The sequence below is a fragment of the Megachile rotundata genome, chromosome 14 (assembly GCF_050947335.1).
Source record: "Megachile rotundata isolate GNS110a chromosome 14, iyMegRotu1, whole genome shotgun sequence".
In the NCBI taxonomy this organism is placed as follows: domain Eukaryota; kingdom Metazoa; phylum Arthropoda; class Insecta; order Hymenoptera; family Megachilidae; genus Megachile; species Megachile rotundata.
In genome coordinates this window covers 11,038,717-11,059,049 of record NC_134996.1, presented here as the reverse complement: position 1 = coordinate 11,059,049, position 20,333 = coordinate 11,038,717, and the positions used below count along the sequence as shown (strand labels likewise).

The following is a 20,333-nucleotide window of genomic DNA, read 5'->3' as shown; positions in this document are numbered from 1 at the left end:
GACGAGAAAATTGAAAAATTTATAAATGTAGAAATCTGAAATTTCAAAAATTGGAAAACTAGAGCACCTAAAAATTAGCAAATCCTCTGTCACAACCAAGTGTCACGAACTCATTTTTCTTCGTTCTGAAAACTATAATTATCCCGAGTTCCGTTTCGCACGAACATTTCTTCTGTCTACATCGTGTCTTTCAATGTCTACTCGACACGCGTAGCAAGCATTAGAGGAACATGTGCAAAGGATGAGTGTTTTCGGCGTATTTTTCGCGCAGAAAAGAAGGAAGAATGACAGCCAGCGAGGGATGTATTATCCCAGATACAAAGCTCGGCTAAAAATAGGAGCTGATGAGAAAGGACCTCGTTAAAAAGAAATATAATAGTGTATCGCTAACGCATTAATAAATATTACGTAAACTCCATTTTTATACTATGTTTCATATTGTACAGAGCTGAATCATTCAGTTCAAACAGAGTATCTTTTATGACGCGTAAAAGAGGATCATGAACAGTAACACTTAATTATTGAATTTATAGTGGACAGCATCATTGTAATTACAGTTTCGTAATCATTCAAATCGCGGAATCTGATTCCGTCAAGTCCTGTTCGCGAAACAATAATTATTAACGTCTGAAAGCGATGCGTTATTGCGAAACTATCCTCGAACCATGAAGGAAGATGAATATTTATGTTCCAAGAAGCGTCGGGAGCCTTGAGAACGGCAATAAACCGTTTCACTGCACCGTTTCGTTGCATTCCACGTTTGCGGGATGGAAACTCGAAGAAAAGCCAGGCACACTGAACTTACTACAAGATATACAATCCTATACAACATTTTCTGCTCCAAATTTCAAACTTCGAGAGATCCATACTTTATTTACGAATTTTACATTCTTGACTGGTTTGCAAAAGGGGTTCAAAATTGGGAAATATTTTTGCAAGTTTTTTAATTTAATTTTTTGTCAAATTTTGTATTCGTTTGCGAGATCAAAGTCTGGGTTAAAAGTTACTTGCAAGATTTATATGGCACTGCTCTATATTCCGCACTGGGTCATATAGCGAGACTCCTCAGTATACTGATACACTATCATAACGAGCGTATAACTGATAGACTATCATTTGTGGAGGCAGTCGAAAATTTGGAAATTAGGAAATATTTTTGCAAGTTTTTAAACTTAATTTTTTGTCAAATTTAGAATTAATTTGCAAGACTAAAGTCAGTATTAAAAGTTACTTGCAAGATATATGGCACTCCCTACGTTCCTCACTGGGTCATATAGTGAGACTCCACAATATATTGATACACTATCATAACGCGCGCATAACTGATAGACTATCATTTGTGGAGGCAGTCGAAAATTTGGAAATTAGGAAATATTTTTGCAAGTTTTCCAACTGAATTTTTTGTCAAATGTTGCATTCGTTTGCAAAGACAAAGTCTGTGTTAAAAGTTACTTACAATTTATATGGCACTCCCTACGGTCCTCACTGGGCCATATAGCGAGACTCCGCAGTATACTGACACATTCATAGCATATTTTGTGGAAGCAGTTGAAAATTTGGAACAATTTAACTTGTAACTATTTTGGAATGTAATTGGAAGAATAATATGAACGGGTTATGGAGCAAGGCGCCATAAAATGAACGATGTAAAACGTGGTGTTCGGTCGACGCTAACTTTAGATTCATGTAAACGGACGTATAAGTGCTGAATTAAGCAAATAACTCGACACACGCGGCACACGATATATCTCACTTTTATTCCGACTGATCAGCATTTTCGAACGAACTCTGCCTGTTCTCTTTCATTATTGAAACTCAATAAGTTAGGTTCTAAATCTATCAGACTTAAATTTTATTCAAACCTGACTCTTCTGTGCAATTGCATTATTTGGTCACTTTAGGTTTGGTCAAAGTTTAGGTTACATAATTAATTTCTAAATTTCATTTTAATCTACCAGGCTGTAAGTTTAAATTGCATTATTTGGTCGCTTTAGGTTTATTCAAAGTTTAGGTCACATAATTAATTTCTAAATTTCATTTTAATCTACCAGGCTGTAAGTTTAAATTGCATTATTTGGTCGCTTTAGGTTTGGTCAGAGTTTAGGTCACATCATTAATTTTTAAATTTCATTTTAATCTACCAGGCTGTAAGTTTAAATTGCATTATTTGGTCACTTTAGGTTTGGTCAGAGTTTAGGTTACATAATTAATTTCTAAATTCCATTTTAATCTACCAGGCTGTAAGTTTAAATTGCATTATTTGGTCACTTTAGGTTTGGTCAGAGTTTAGGTTACATAATTAATTTCTAAATTTCATTTTAATCTACCAGGCTGTAAGTCTAAATCGCATTATTTGGTCACTTTAGGTTTATTCAAAGTTTAGGTCACAAGATTAATTTCTAAATTTCATTTTAATCTACCAGGCTGTAAGTTTAAATTGCATTATTTGGTCACTTTAGGTTTGGTCAAAGTTTAGGTCACATCATTAATTTCTAAATTTCATTTTAATCTACCAGGCCGTAAGATAAAATTATACAGAAACAAAGAGAAGTAATTCAATTCGTAAAATAATATCGCTTGAGAAATGAAAGTAAAATGACTGCGATTAATGGAGCCTTGAAGCCTTCCCGAGTCGCACAATCACAGCACAAAATGGACGTCCGTCATCGTTAATCTCGTGAATCGATTTAATTAATAAACGTCATTTTTCTGTCATTATTTTATACCGAGATTCGCGCGTTAAGGCAGTGACGTCACCGTCTGACAATTTCAACGCTCTTCCGAAACTGAAAACCAGTTTCCGCGGCAGACCTCATCTGCGAGCGCCTTGGGCGCATTGAGGATGCTAGTATCTCGCTGCTGGAGCTGTGAATCTGCTATTCAAATCCTAAAGCCTAGTTTACATCGATGGAATTGTGCAGTAATTTGCTCACATACCTTACCGCCAGTAGGACTTCCGAATGACACCAATACAAATTGTCTTGAAAATTCTTAGCCACGTCAGGAAATTTGCAAAATATACTTATGATACAAATTATATTTTCAACCAAATTTTTGCTGTACAAACACGCTACGTAAAATAATATAATATAAAATTAAAAATTTTTGTCAAATATCTATGTAGCTTGTGGTTTATTTACAACAAGGTACAATGAGAAGTTTAACTCAACTTGTAGTACCAGAGATGATCACATCACCCTAAAAATATTCAGGATTGCTTCAATCCTGTACCTAAATTTAATAATTATTTATAAGTAATAAAATGATATCAAAGAAGCACATGACGATAAATCTGTACCACGTAGCCGTGTATCAGAGGCAATTGATGCTCAACGATTCTTCCACATGTGTCTCCCATTACTCGTTCTAATTAGAAATTGAACGTCCACGGATGGTCCCGTTTCCGCAAAACGAATCGTCCCATCAGCTCGCAGTTAACGATTTCGCTACACGAGAATTCTGTCCGCGCGGACCAAAAAGTAAAAGAAGCTGGTGTTTTCGACTTCGTGCACGATAAAGAGGAGAGACGAATTTTTAACAGTTTCCTGCAGGCAGCTGCGACCGGATGCCGCTCCCACACCAGGATAGCGTTATGACGTTGCACATGCAACCCACGCGAAACGTACATGTGCACGAGCCGTACCGAAAATAGTGTCCGATGCTGGTGGCGTTAGTCCTTGAACCCGTGAAAAAACTCGCTGGATTAATGACTCGACTGGGGCTGATTTATTTCGCGGACGATGGCAAACGTGCTACTCGCGCCGACAGAATCGCGGATTTTCAGTTATTTATTGGGACACCGCATTCGTTATTTATGTGTTTGATTAAAAGTGCCGCTATCCATGCGCTTTATCTTGAATTTTTGGTGATAATTCGAGTGGTGATATAATGTGTGGAAGTACTACGCATAGGAATAGTATGTGTGGCAATATAACGCGAGAGAATACCATGTATGACAATATAGTGCATAGTGATGTAGTGTGTGAAACTAGTACACGAGGTAATTTAATGTATGGCGATATAACGTGTGGAAACACTATGGGTGGCGAAATAACGCTATGATATACCATGCGCGGCAATATAACGCGTGGAACTGTCACGAGTGGCGATGTAACGCGTGAAAATGCCCCCAGTGGCGATATAACGCGCGGAAATACCACGAGAGGCGATATAGCGTGAGAGAAGATCATGCGTGGTGATATAATGCATGGGAATACCACAGGTGGCAATATAACGCGTGGAAATAGTATGCGTTGCAGTATGACGCGTGGAAATACTACGAGTGGCGATATAACGCGTGGAAATGTCACGAGTGGCGATATAATGCGTGGAAACTCCATGCGTGGCGATATAACGCGTGGAAACACCATGCGTGGCGATATAGCGCGTGGGAATATCACGGATGGTAAAATAACGCGGGGAAATACTACACGTGGCGATATAACGCGTGGAAACACTATGCGTGGCAATATAATGCGTGTAAACACCATGCGTGGCAATATAACGCGTGGGAATACCATGCATGGCAATATAATGCGTGGAAACACCATGCGTGGCAATATAACGCGTGGGAATACCATGCATGGCAATATAACGCGTGGAAACACCATGCGTGGCAATATAACGCGTGGGAATACCATGCATGGCAATATAATGCGTGGAAACACCATGCGTGGCAATATAACGCGTGGGAATACCATGCATGGCAATATAATGCGTGGAAACACCATGCGTGGCAATATAACGCGTGGGAATACCATGCATGGCAATATAACGCGTGGAAGCACCATATATTGCAATCTAAAATGTTCTAAAAATTTTTAACTCTGCAAACATCCAAATCCAAAAATTTAAAACTACAAAAATTTAAATTTGAATAAACTTGAGGTCTTTGAATTTTCAAATTTGCAAAAGATTCCAAAGACACACCAAGCGACCTCATTTTCTATAACGGATGCAGAGCATTTCGATGCCTCTGATCGAAGTTCGAACACGTATAGCGGTAAGAAGACAAACGTATGTAAAAATATGTACGTGTGTGTGTAACCGTGTTTGGCAGGCAATGAAAGTCAAAGCGTCATGCATCTGGAGCGGCTGAATACGGAGAGATCTACACGTGAACCACCGTGTACGCTCATGCATAAACGTTTCTTATGTTAAAGAATCCCGAGACGATCCTGACTGCTTGAAGGACGTGTATGTCGGTCAGAGCGTCGAGTAATTCACCTTACATTAACTTTTGACATAATTCGACGGTTTTATTCTAATTATACTTACATGCATTTGCACGTAGTTATATATTCAATATGCAAATTAGCGGGAGACAATGGAGAACATATTGATTTACATGAAACTTGTGGAAGCTTATAGAGTTAGGGTGATTGGTGATATAGGAGTATAAGTTTATGAGATGAATTTTCAAACTCGAAAATTCTCCAAATTTCCCAAATTTCCAAATTCCCCAAATTTCCAGGTTCTCAAATTCCCTAAATTTCCCAAATTCCCCAAATTTCCCAAATTTCCAAGTTCTCAAATTCCCCAAATTCTCAAATTTCCAAGTTCCCAAATTCCCCGAATTCCCCAAATTTCCAAATTCTCCAAATTCTCCAAATTCTCCAAATTCCCAAATACCCAAATACCCAAATTACCAAATTCCCAAATCCCCAAATCCCCAAATCCCCAAATTCCCAAATTCCCCAAATTTCCAAATTCCCAAATCCCCAAATTTCCAAATTCTCAAATTCCCCAAATTTCCAAGTTCCCAAATTCTCCGAATTCCCCAAATTCCCCAAATTCCCAAATACCCAAATTCCTAAATCCCCAAATCCCCCAATTCCCAAATCCCCAAATCCCAAAATTCCCAAATTCCAAATTCCCCAATTTTCCAAGTTCCCAAATCCCCAAATTTCCAAATTCCCCAAATTCCCAAATTTCCAAATCCCCAAATCCCCAAATTCCCCAAATTCCCAAATCCCCAAATTCCCCAAATTCCCCAATTTCCAAACCCTAAATGTTATATCTCCGATTCCCCATTTTTTCGTAAACGTAAAACAAGTTCGTGTGAACGTATTTCCTTGTGTGTGTTATCGAAACTACAGTGCACTGCGTGGAACGAGAGCGAGAGCTTGGTCGAGGTCGCGATCGATGAAGCACACCGCGAGGCATGTACAGGGGGGAGAGGATCGGAGCTAGTACGCCCCTGAAAGTGCACGCCGGACCGATCTATATGCAGCTATACTTTATATAGCATGGCACGCCACGTGCAGGACAACTTGGTACCTGGGTCACCGGGAGAAGGTCACAGGGTCGTGATTTCAAGCTAGGTGCGCGGCTTTCAAGCTCGTGGGCGTGCAGCTGCAGCTGCGCTCTGCTCATCGCCTTGCAGGTGCATCCGTAAATTTACGAATTAATACTATTTGCGAAATATTCAGTAAACTTCAGGCAATTTGCAGGCAAAATTCTTAACCTTTCATTTTTTTATTATCTGTTAAATCATTCAAAAAATGTATACGTAGTTAAAATTGTACACTTTGAAAAAATAGCTTGATGTTTAAATAATCTATTTCAGATATTGCAGAATTTAACATACAAGTAGCAATTATATGTTCACACTGAAATACACGATTAATATCGTATGAAGAGAAAAATATTATGAGGATAGTTATGTAAAAATTAGATATAGTAGCGCAAAGTCCGTGAAGGATAATGTATGCCCCTAGTTGATCATAATGAAAAAGGAAAGGTTTGGATGTTTCATATCCGATGAAGGAATCGAGTTGGCCGTGTAACGCTGAATAAGAGTATGTCGAGCTTGAATTGGCCTTGTACGCGAATACCATGGCGAAGGTCAGGGGTTCACGATTTCAAACAGGTGAGCTAGCATGTACTTATGCGCTCGTGGAACCGCGTGTACACGCCTCGTTGTCACAGGTGCAACGAGGCGTGTCGTTTCTGCACGCTTCCTACCTACCGTGTTTGCGATCAAGATAATATACATATATTTACAACGCGTCTCTGATCAATCAGTGGAAAATTCGATACTTATGTTCATAAACCTTCCATCTAGGTAACTTTCCTTAAACATTTCCTAGAATCTGAAGACTTCTTTTTAATTAGGATGTGCCTTGGTTCATTACGATTTTATAGACTAAAAATTTTATTGAATTATCTCAAATTTAGTGATAGTAGAATACTTTAGAGGTGACATAGTATTAAGAAACTTTCGTGATTTTTCCCAAAACTTATCAATGTTAGAATTCTTTAAGAGCTTTCTTGAACTGTTGGATCTCTACAAGGTTCTTCACAAAATTCTCCACAAGGTTCCTACACAAGGTTCCTACATAAGGTTCCTACATAAGGTTCTTACATAAGGTTCCTACACAAAGTTCCTACACAAGGATCCTATACGTGGCGATATAATGCGTGGAAACACCATGCATAGCGATATAGCGCATGGGAATACTACGAGTGGCAATGTAACGCGTGGAAACACCTTGCGTGGCGATATAGAGCGTGGGAATATCACGAGTGGCAATGTAACGCGTGGAAATACCACGAGCGGCGATATAACGCGTGGGAATTCCACGAGAGACAATGTAACGCGTGGAAATACCACGAGCGGCGATATAACGCGTGGGAACACCATACGTGGTAATATAATGCGTGGGAATACCACGAGTGGCAATATAACGCGTGTAAATACTACACGTGGCGATATAATGCGTGGAAACACCATGCGTGGCTATATAACGCGTGGAAATACTACGCGTGGAGACACCATGCGTGGCTATATAGCGCGTGGAAATACCACGCATGGAAATACCGCGAGTGGCGATATAACGCGTGGAAATACCACGCATGGAAATACCGCGAGTGGCGATATAACGCATGGAAATACCACGAGTGGCAAAATAACGCGTGGGAACATCATACGTGGTAATATAATGCGTGAGAATACCACGAGTGGCAATATAACGCGTGGAAATACTACACGTGGCGATATAATGCGTGGAAATACCATGCGTGGCTATATAGTGCATGGAAATACCACGCGTGGAAACACCATGCGTGGCTATATAGCGCGTGGAAATACCACGCATGGAAATACCGCGAGTGGCGATATAACGCATGGAAATACCACGAGTGGCGAAATAACGCGTGGGAACATCATACGTGGTAATATAATGCGTAGGAATACCACGAATGGCAATATAACGCGTGGAAATACTACACGTGGCGATATAATGCGTGGAAATACCGTGCGTGGCTATATAACGCGTGGAAAAACCATGCATGGAAATACCACGAGCGGCGATATAACGCGTGAGAACACCATGCGTGGGAATACCACGCGTTATATTGCCGATACTAGGTTCCTCTAAGTTTCTCTACAATTCTAGTCTCACTTGAATTCAAGAAGGTCTGTTTTCCAAAGTTTTCACAATGCACGTCTGCAAAATTATTATTGTTCAGGCTATATGTCGAAGGTATCCGAAGGTTGTGCTCTCTCTGTTAAACCGCATACTACAAGGTATAAATTAACTGCGTATCTTGAAAGCCTCTTTCCACGAATAAACGTACAATCACGTAATAGCCAGACAACTAAGGACATCGATGATTACACGTTGCTATATCTGAGCTCACTACTTACCGTACTATCAATTCTCCATGATGGAATGATTATTAACCCTTTGCTATCCGTGATAATTCCCGTCTTGCCTTCTTCGAGAAGTATTACAAATCCTATGAAACATTTTAATTTTAAAACTTCGACCGTTCGAAATTTTGCAATTTTGGAAGTTTAGACTTTTAAAGTGGAAATTTATTTGTACTCAAATGAGTTATTTCCATAATAACGATTCGCGAGGAAATTAAAAGCATAACCGGAACAAAGTCGGTCTCAAGGCCTCCAGCAGACAAAGACACGGTCTCTCGTCTGTTCACCGGGTGAACGTTAATAAAATTAGTCAACGAACGTCAACGAGCTTACGTAACAATAATGGACACGGTTTGTTCGAAGGTAAGGTCGTTAATCACCAGACAGAAATCGTGCACTTCGATTGTCTCTTAAGAGGAAATCGTTGTACCTCTATCTTGTGTTCTGAGTTTCAAGACCGGAAGTGCTACAACACGCTGACACGATTTCGCAAGATCTTACCGCTTTATAAAACTACCCGGTTACTTTACTGCATTGGTAATCTATAATTGTATAATACAACTGTAATGTAATATGTGTAATAAACCTGAAGCTTCAATATATATGTCTGCTAAATTTTTACTTTGAACAAATACATATTTATAAATTCCTGAATCGCTACATTTCAAACTTCACTAAAATTCTTCACCGATCATAAATCCCCGTGTCGTGTATTTGGATAACAGTGAATCAACTCGATTTTTGAATCAGCTTACGATAGAATTGTGCCTTCCAGATACATCGAGAGATCGATAGTGACAGGGATTTCATGTCTGATAACAAAAGACAACCGGATGTCTGGCAGATACTCAGATAAGTCGTGCGAGGATAACTGAAGAAGACAAATGGAACGTAGGCTTTTTCACCGACAGAGTAAAAATAGCTGATCCGGTGGAAATGTTTTTATAAAAAATTATGTAGTTATCTGGAAAACAAGTTTCAGCTCAGAAATTCGATTATTTTTTCCAAAATAAACCAACGCAAAAATAGCTTTTTATTTTAAAACAATAGAACTATAGTGAAACCGACTACCTCATTGATATCTAATATATTTCCTACATCCGATATCGCAGATTGCAGAGATTGCGTAGGACGCACAAGATGCGTCCAGCCCGAGCAAATTAATTCAACGTTATGATCGATGGGTTTTCTTTCCAGCAACGATATCAATACGTTATAGCGACGATGATGGATATGCATCCAGTATGTCCGACTCGTCGTATCACGTACGAGAATTTTCTGCACGTGTCACGGTGCAAAACGTGATCCTGCACATGACACGCCTAGCAAGCCAACCACCGTACACAGACGTGTACCGTGATGCGTGTACGATTGGACGAACACGTGTTTCTATGGAAGATATGCATCGCGATGCATTTTTTGACACGCAGATCGTATTTCGAAAATTCGATGATTTGCGGATTTTGTGTGATGTGATGGGTAGTCTTGAGGGTAATGTAGATTCTGGTAAAATTTTTTGGATTTTAGGATATTGGAATTTTTGGGCCTTGTGAGCTTTGGGATTTGGGAGCTTTGGAATTTGGAAGCTTTGGGACTTGAGAGCTTTGGAACTTGGAAGCTTTGGGACTTGAGAGCTTTGGGACATGGAAGCTTTGGGACTTGAGAGCTTTGGAACTTGGAAGCTTTGGGATTTGGGAGCTTTGGAATTTGGAAGCTTTGGGACTTGAGAGCTTTGGAATTTGGAAGCTTTGGGACTTGAGAGCTTTGGGACATGGAAGCTTTGGGACTTGGGAGCTTTGGGATTTGAGAGCTTTGGGACTTGAGAGCTTTGGAACTTGGAAGCTTTGGGACTTGAGAACTTTGGGATTTGGAAGCATTGGGACTTGAGAGCTTTGGAACTTGGAAGCTTTGGGACTTGAGAGCTTTGATACTTGGAAGCTTTGGGACTTGAGAGCTTTGGGACTTGGGAGCTTTGGGACACTGCAATTTTAGGACTTGAGAGCTTTGGAACTTTGCAATTTTTCACTTAATGACTCTGTAATTTTGGGACCTAATGACTTTGCTATTTTGGGACTTAAGAACATTGAGATATTTTAATCTTGAGACTTAGGTACATTGAGCCACTTAATTTTGTATCTTATAAACTTTGGGACGTCACAAATTTGGAACTTTGGGACTTAGCAGTTCTGGGCCTTAAAATTTTGGAACTTCACAATTTGTTCACTTAGTAACTTTGCTATTCTGCGGCTATGGAATATTGAAATATTTTAATCTTGAGACTCAGGTACGCTTAGCCACTACTTTGGGCCTTAGAAGCATTAAGACTCTTCAATTTCTGAGGACCAAAAAAATCTAGAAAATAGTAACTCCTACAGAGCTTCTATAGAATCTAGAGAGATATAACTGAGACCTTAAAGAACCCAGGAACAATCTAATCTCTCCCCATGCATGCATAAACATACACATTAAGTACATGAATAAATAATACAGTTGACTATAAGTGCGAATAAATGTTCGAATCACTTATTAACACAATGATCATTCCGTTACGATTGCGTATGCCGATGAATCCACGTAATAGATACATCTAATCGGTCACTAGCCACGTCGCGATGTCTGACAACGTGACTACAATGAATGATCACTTCCTGCATCGCGCTTGCATTGCTGCACTCTCTCTCTTTCTGCTGCGATTTCGATGATCGCAGCGATCTAATCTTTATTCAGAATCGCAGAAAATGTTCATTCAGCGTATCGGAGCTTGATTACCAATCGTCTTTGAACAATGTAATTTAGTATCGTTTATATACTAGGTGTCTTATTTCAAAGTGCGGTTCTTGCGTAACATTTGCTTCTACAAACTTTTTAAAATTATTAGATGCAATTGTGTAATACGTATATTCTTTGCAATTTATAATGTTCAATGTTCAATGTTAATTGTTTAATGTTAATTGTTCAATGTTCAAAGTTCAATGTTCAATGTTCAACGTTCAATGTTCAACGTTCAAAGTTCAATGTTCAATGTTAATTGTTCAATGTTCAATGTTCAAAGTTCAATGTTCAACGTTCAATGTTCAATGTTCAATGTTCAATGTTCAATGTTCAATGTTCAATGTTCAATGTTCAATGTTCAATGTTAATTGTTCAATGTTCAATGTTAATTGTTCAATGTTCAATGTTAATTGTCCAATGTTCAAAGTTCAATGTTCAATGTTAATTGTTCAATGTTCAATGTTAATTATTCAATGTTCAATGTTCAAAGTTCAATGTTCAATGTTCAATGTTCAATGTTCAATGTTCAATGTTCAATGTTCAATGTTCAATGTTCAATGTTCGATGTTCAACATTCAACGTCCAACGTTTAATGTTAAATTTAATTTTAATGAATAAACACAAAGTTTTCACACGAACCAAAATATGAACCAACCCGAAAATGCTAATGTGAAACAAGAGTTTAAATATTACTGCATATGGTGTATGTTTTGCGTTCTATATATTATAGCAGATTATATATGTTATGATAAAACGCATGCAGCGAACAACGCCCACACAAGCCTCTAATCTAAACCACAGGCACCGCAGAGAGGTGTGTATACGTGTACCGTGCAATTCGTAAAGGCGCGCAGCGACGGAGGCTGCACTTCACGGCTGGTTCGCATCGGTGCCAAGGTTGCGATCGTGCTGGTGCGTGGATTAACCGAACTAGCACGAACCGCTCCGAGAGTCTCGCGTGATACTGGTACTCTTATCAAACGTTGCTGCACGTGTATGCGCGTTACGTATCGCACGGTGTGTGCTTCGGGCAATGGGACATGGGTTTACCACGTTTTTAAAAATCTACAAATAAATTTGGTGATTTCACTATTTCGGGAACTGGGGAATTCGGGACTTTCGGGACTGTGAAATCATGGGATTTGCAAATATAGAAAAATAGAGTACTTTTAATTTTGTCTTGTGAGATTAAAAATGTGGAAAATTATGAATTCTTGAATTTGATGCCTTTGTTGAGTTCCATGATTTCAGTAACAAAATTGTATTTCCAGGATTTTATTCTAAATAGATATCCTCGTTCACAAATATCAAAGAGTAACCCTTTACAATTCCACTCTCCAGCAAAAGAGAGTTGAAGCTCCCCAGAAGTTGAAACTCCAGAACTTGGATCCAAATCTTGATATCCCAATTATGCAGTCGACATAATCCCAAGAAAAAGGGAAAGAAGGGCAAAATAAAAAACTCCGGGCAAAGCTAGAAACGCACGATGGTTCGTTCGTAATAGGGGCCACGTGATAACGCTCGAAAAGGCTCATAAATCGTGGCAGGGGTGTAGATAACGAAGCGCATTGGCGTGACCTTCTCGCGGCGAACGTTTGCAGGCAGCTGTAAGGCCGCTTTTAAAGCCGCGACTGATAACGCGATCGCTTGCCTAGACGGCTGCGCACGCATCACTTTTCGCTCGCGAATTGCACCATTCAGGTTTCAATAGCCGACCTTCACCCTACGCGACGCCGTTTAACATCGTCGGTGCACGCGCACGCGCGCGTATGCACGTTAAACATTCCGCCACCGGGCAACAACGAGCGAGCATATCGGAATTAACGTGACTCACTTCTCGTTCGAGATATCGATGCCCCCCTGCGATAAATAATATCGCTTAGTTCGAATCGTTCCTCGCTACCTTTTTCTTTTATCGTCGTTGACGGTGCATCGGTAGATTTTTGTTAAACTATAATAATATTAGTATATTAGAGTAATATGTTATGTTATATTTATTTATATTATGTTAGGTTTAATGTACTTGCAGTAGGTTAGGGTTAGATTAGGTCAAGTGTATTCATGTTAGGTTGATTCACATTTACTCATCTAGGGTTAGGTTAGTTCAAATCGACTTGTACTGGGTTAAGTTAGAGTTACTCGTTTTAAATTAGGTTAGGTTAGATTTACCCATACTGGATTAGGTTAGGTCAGATTTATTCATATCACAATAGGTTAGGTTAGATTTATTCATAAAAAGGTTAGGTTAGATTTACTCATTTCAGATGAGGTTAGATCAGATTTATTCATGTCACAATAGGTTAGGTCAGGTTAGACCAATTTATGAAAAGAGTTAGGTTAGATTTATTCATTTCAGATTAGGTTAGGTTAAATTTATTCATGTCACAATAGGTTAGGTCAGGTTAGACCAATTTATGAAAAGAGTTAGGTTAGATTTATTCATTTCAGATTAGGTTAGGTTAAATTTATTCATATCACAACAGGTTAGGTCAGGTTAGACCAATTTATAAAAAGGGTTAGGTTAGATTTATTCATTTCAGATTAGGTTAGGTCAGATTTATTCATATCACAGCAGGTTAGGTTAGGTTAGATGAATTCATAAAAAAGATTGTGTTAGATAAATTCATAAAAAAGGTTAGGTTAGATGAATTCGCAAAAAGGGTTAGGTTAGATGAATTCATAAAAAGGGTTACGTTAGATAAATTCATAAAAAGGGTTCGGTTAGATGAATTCATAAAAAGGGTTAGGTTAGATGAATTCATAGAAAAGGTTAGGTTAGATCAATTCATAAAAAGGGTTAGGTTAGATTTACTCATGTTATGGAAAATCAGATGTATTCATGTCAGGACATATGCATATGAGATATTAACACAATTTGTTCAAATGCAAGGAAACGTTGCATTATCGTTTTTGGAAACAACGCAACTATTGTGAAATAGAATTATAACAGAGGCAATTTTCAGAACTGTGAATAGATAAGAACCAGCCTTGAGAACGGTGCTAAACGTCCGTCTGCCACCATCCTGCTAATTATTCGTTTGCACGTTTTACACGACTGGTCTCATTTAGGTACCATTAGACCTTGATATTCAGTAGACGAGAACTGTTTCGGATGACGATTTTAGTCAGCACGAACGGCTGCTATAATTAACCTATTATATTCCTATCGTTCGATTCGTATATCACAGATGGAATCAAAAATTGTACTTCAAAAACCCGAGTAGAAGCTTGGAATTTAATTTCGACTAAACTTAGCCTACTCGCACGAAAGTTTCCACGAATTGCATAAATATTCGGTCTACGTCGCTATGAACGATTGTAAAAAGTTTCAAAATACGATGTTGCTCGGTATTTCATTATCTTGAACTGTTGCGAAACCTGCGTAAACTAACGATGTAAGAATGCCAATGACTTTGGTAATTTGGTAGAAAAACGAAGAATAGTCTCCTCTTGCGTTTACTCGTTTCGAAATCGATCGTTATCTGCTTCAGCTTGCAACTAGACATCTACAGCGAGAATATCAATGAAACTTTTACAGACACTTTCCTCGGAACCTAAACTTTAAATTGATGTGTCACATGTACAATTTTGATGTAATTTTAAGTCATCAAATTATATTAATTTCTACTGATATGTAGAGTTTCATCAAATCATAGTTTCTACTGATAAGTAAAGTCTCATCAAATCAATACTGATAATCAATAAATGAATACAAAGGATCTTGATGAACGCATCGATTCAGTACAACAAAGTATACATACAAGTGTTGCCGCGGGACCAATGCTGGGCCTGAGTCCCCTGGATGATGGCCGTCACCGACGTCATCGGTCTCTCCTTCTTCATCATCTTTCCCGTCTTGATCTTCTTACTTTCACTAGTCACTTTTACTTCGTTTACTTCCACGCTTCGTACAAGATACGTTTTCAAGCGAAACACGCGCGATACCCTCGTCGCGTCATCTCGAAACACGGAAAAACGATTGTCCACCTGCTTCCGCCCTTATAGATCGACTTTTGGTATCGATTTGGTTTCGTTCACTGCACTTGCTCTTTGGTTGTATCGAACGCTCGATTCCTGATCGCTCTATGACCACGAATAGAAAATGTTTTACTTCGTTTACGGTAGGTGGAAATTTAATTAACCCTTGCAGAATGGATGAGTTATAGGGTTATATATTTTTATTTGCACAATTAGGCTAACGTAAGGTAATTTTATGTTCGATCACATCCACTGTTCAAGAGTTAATTAAAAATATTAGGGTTTGAATTTTTTAAGAATTGCTGGCATTTTTTATATTCAATCATTCGTATCGCTAATTCCCCGTTGTTCGCTGTTTCATATGTTCTCATCGAACTTAAATTAATATTAATATGTTCCTGAACAGATCCTTATGCACCCTATATCCTTTGACTTCTACCCTATGTTCCTAGACCCCTATGTTCCTAAATTCCTATATCCTTCAAACTACCCTTAAATCAAAATATCCCTACACTATGTGCTTAGATCTCCAATGTAGATTCCTACATTCTAGATATATTGCAATATATCTAGATCTCACCCTTCTGCCCCAATGCACCATTCATCCTCGTCCAGAACAGACCTCCGTAACTATAATTTCTGCAGTCGGCGACCTTGACCACAGCATATGTAGGTAGAAAATGTGGCCTCCGCAACGGTGACAATCATCGTCACGGAGAAACAATGCTTACGTAACGGGCAAGCAATTATGCAAAATGCAAGTATGTCCACGTGCATGTAGGCTCCGGTGCATCTCCAGGCATATCGCGTATTGTGTATCCGCCTGACGACCGATGCGAACGATATCGGTCCGAGCGAAACCTAACTGATATCGTTACGTAAAGCTTGGCTAACAAAGGGGAAGAGAAACACCGAAGTACACGGCTCTTGTGCCACCGCCCGGATCGATTTTTTGCCACGATCGATCATCCCCGTGAATGGGGGAGGAAACAGGGGGGACGCATTTCTAATGGCACTCGGCCTGCGTCGAGGTTGAAGTTCAAGGTTAACGCCGAAGAGGCTACGTCAGACCCTGTCTACCGGGAAAGACGAATCGATACGCAACGGGTGCTCTGCAAGTACAAATTACTACCGCAACTTGTTCTAACAAAAGATTTATCCAACTATTTACTTTATTCTGGAATTTTATTTACTATATCGTGCTTAGAGAAAATATAACTTGGCAGTAATAAACATTTAAAGTACTAATTTCTTTCAGAAATTAGGTGATTAGTTACAGGTGATCTCATGAGTATACTCAAAATGGCTGCTGGTCAGTTAATAACAATTTTTAGGGTGAGAGGTAAACAGGAAGATCTCATATATAAATGTTTGTGAATTTTTTTTTAAGTGTAAAGAAGACTTAAATGTGCTTTTTTTAATTTCTTAAATTGAACATATTAAAATTTATTAAAACGTACTAAGTTTATTACTTCACTGAAATTGTTCAAATTTTACTGAAATAATTTTAAATAAATTTACTGAAGATTCTTAAAATGTCTTCACTGTGAATATTCTTGAATTTTACTGGAATTACTTTAAATAAATTTAGTGAAATTTCCTGAAATGACTTCACTGTATATTCTTGAATTTTACTGGAACTACTTTAAATAAATTTACTGAAATTTCCTAAAATGACTTCACTGAATATTCTTGAATTTTACTGGAACTGCTTTAAATAAATTTACTGAAATTTCCTAAAATGACTTCACTGTATATTCTTGAATTTTATTGGAATTGCTTTAAATAAATTTACTGAAATTTCCTAAAATGACTTCAATGTATATTCTTGAATTTTACTGTAATTATTTTAAATAAATTTACTGAAGCTTCTTAAAATGACTTCACTGAAACATCTTCAATTTTACTGTAATAATTTTAAATAAATTTACTGAAGCTTCTTAAAATGACTTCACTGAAACATCTCCAATTTTACTGTAATAATTTTAAATAAATTTACTGAAGCTTCTTAAAATGACTTCACTGAAACATCTTCAATTTTACTGTAATCATTTTAAATAAATTTACTGAAGCTTCTTAAAATGACTTCACTGAAACATCTTCAATTTTACTGTAATAATTTTAAATAAATTTACTGAAGCTTCTTAAAATGACTTCACTGAAACATCTCCAATTTTACAGTAATCATTTTAAATAAATTTACTGAAGCTTCTTAAAATGACTTCACTGAAATATCTTCAATTTTACTGGAATCATTTTAAATAAATGTACTGAAGCTTCTTAAAATGACTTCACTGAAATATCTTCAACTTTCCTTAAATTCTGAAGTTAAATAAATTTGCAATAAACATTTTAAAGTGTTTAAATAATGTTCGGTTTAAATTAGAGTGCAGAATAGAGTCGTCAAATGCACCGAAGAAACTATACCAGGCCGAGGAGCGAAAACTTGTTTACAACTCGACGAGACGAAACATTGTGTGCGTTTCTGAAAGCTAAGAGAAAGAAAAAGTTGGCCGTTGCATTTGGTGCAGTAGTAGAGGTCAGACGAGACCTTAGGTACTGCGTAGAAGATGCAAGAGCGAGAGTAGAAGGGTGAGCTCGAGCTGCGCACTTTTTCAGTTAGGGGACGATGATTCACGAACGCGCAGCCAATGTACTCCATGCGCATAAATATGCAAAAGAATTATATTTATTGCATTCCCCGTTTCATAACGGTTGTATTTTCGGTAGAACATCCACCAAAAATAACATTCATCGAAATAAATTTCGCTTTTGAATCGATTTCGAGTGTCACAAATTTTTTCAATCGTTACGTAATCTATCGATCGTTCTATTTCTGATTTTTTTCGGGAGACGCGAATTTCGAGGGCACGTGCGATTCGAGAAGTGACCGTAAGTCACGTTTGATTACGACACTGGAACAATAAGGTTTGCGCGATCGATATGTCCACCGACACTTTTAGAGACACTTGGTTTTTGGCACCGGAGAGATAATGCAAAATATTCGTGACGTCACGATGCACCGAACTTTCGATCGATTCAAAAATTCTCTGATCACTTTCCTAGCAAAAATCTCCAGTTGCAAATTAGATTTATATCTGCATTGAAATCGTATGAAAATTATGCCACCCTAAAATAATGCAACCAACAGAATTATTTATGAAAACGAAAAGTAATTAAATCACATCCCTCAGAAGAGTTTTATCTAACCACTCGAGATTGCACACAAAGAAGAAGCACAACACGTACAACATTCCTTCTTTACTAATCCACGAAGGTCGTGTTACATTGTTACGCAAAAGAAACGAATGCAGTCGGACGCAATACTAGCAGAAATACTATGGTATATACATGGCTGTACACGAGGGTCAAAGACGCTTATCTAGATATTAATAACAAACATGGTTATCTCTAACACACCTAATCCATAACGGTCGATCGCTTCTCGAACTGCACACGTGAAAAGATAATAAACACGCGAACCTTTCTGACATTGAACTTCACTGCACCTTAAACTGTTGGACTTCAATTTTAACTTCCGACACTGCACACTTTCATTCTTGAAATGGGTTCAATGATTTTTGTGGAAACACTGTTGCGTGAAACTGGGTCTCATTATCTTTTAATTAAGGGCTTTCATTGATTCTTTTTCTAATTATTTATTTCATTCACGTTATGTAATGTATATTATTATTAATTAAATTAATATAGTATTATTAATTAAATGCATTATTAATAATTACAGCGGTATTATTAATTAATACCAGAGATTTTGATTTTACTTTATTAATACGATTTTATTATGAGTTGCATACGATATGGATTCGTATGCACGAATATTTTGATCGATTTAATAATTAATTTATTTTATTAATATCATTTATAGTATTAATTAAATAATACTATTATTAATTATAATAATATAGAAAATCTATGAAAAAATAGTAAAATCCGTCGGGGCGGGATTTGAACCCGGGCCACGCAAATTGCAATCCGCGACCCTATGCACTCAGCTAACGTCGCCCACCGATATCCACACTTGCACAATTCTAATTAAATCTACGAATCCACTATCACCTTCCCATCAAAATCGAATTTATCTGAACCCGCAGTTACCGCGAAAACCTAGAAGAAAGAACACAATCTCATTTCGGATTCCAAAAGCAAATCCCTTCCGTGAACGGAATACGCTTCGAAATTTTTGATGGTTGCGAAGGGCAATAATAGGAAATCCTTTTATTCGCACCTATCAACGTGGAAACTTCCGACGCATCTTCCTGATAAAATCACACATACACACTCGATTGGGGCTTCCTGGAAACAGCGAGCGACGGGGCGTAAGCACGCGACTAGAACACGTTTTTCCCGACGAGCAGAGGCACACACGTGCCGTTCGGAGAAGCACGCGGTCAACGCGATAAAACGCGAAGAAAAACGTTGACTCGAGAAAGGAGAGAGAGAAAGTCGAGAGAGTAATTTAGGAGAGTACCTCGCCGCGCGGTGCACGTCGACCCGACTGACTCAATGACTGACTGACTGACTGACTAACTTGGAGATGCACGGCGCTAAAGGCAACTGAGTGCCAGCCGGCCGGTCTGGCTCGTTGCATGTAAGCGTGCAGCCGGTGGAGGAGAAGTGGGGAAAGGGAGGATAGGGGAAGGGTGCAAGAGGAGGGAGGGAGAGCCACGGAAGAGAGGGACCGATAGAGGATCCCAGAGAGGAGGTGAAGGACGAGGAGGTGATGGAGGACGAAAAGGTGGTGGCGATCAGACAAGAGGGAGAAGGGAACACGAGGAAGGAGTGCAACGAGTCCCCTCTGTCTGATGCCTTACGTTCCGCCTCTACTTGCACTTTTACTTCGCGGAAATAATGTCGAGCACGGTCATTGTTACTATTGACAAAATGTTTTGTCCTTCTGCATTTCTCA

At 38.5% G+C, this 20,333-nt stretch overlaps 1 protein-coding gene across 6 annotated transcripts in view; it reads right to left on the bottom strand.

Annotated features, from left to right (window-relative positions):
- Positions 1-20,333, bottom strand: part of usp (retinoid X receptor ultraspiracle) — a 65,820-nt gene that overhangs the window by 18,940 nt on the left and 26,547 nt on the right. For 2 of the 6 annotated variants that reach the window (XM_003699982.3, XM_012293989.2), the window contains exons 1-2: positions 19,896-20,045; positions 15,190-15,511 (exon numbers count right to left, since the gene is read on the bottom strand). The exons of 2 other annotated variants lie outside the window; for them this stretch is intronic. In XM_003699982.3, the coding sequence (XP_003700030.1) occupies positions 15,190-15,274 (85 nt within the window). In that variant the 5' untranslated portion in view covers positions 15,275-15,511; positions 19,896-20,045. Of the gene's footprint in view, positions 1-15,189; positions 15,512-19,895; positions 20,047-20,333 lie in introns of those variants that run through there. 2 more of the 6 variants (XM_012293994.2, XM_012293980.2) reach the window with 2 other exon arrangements.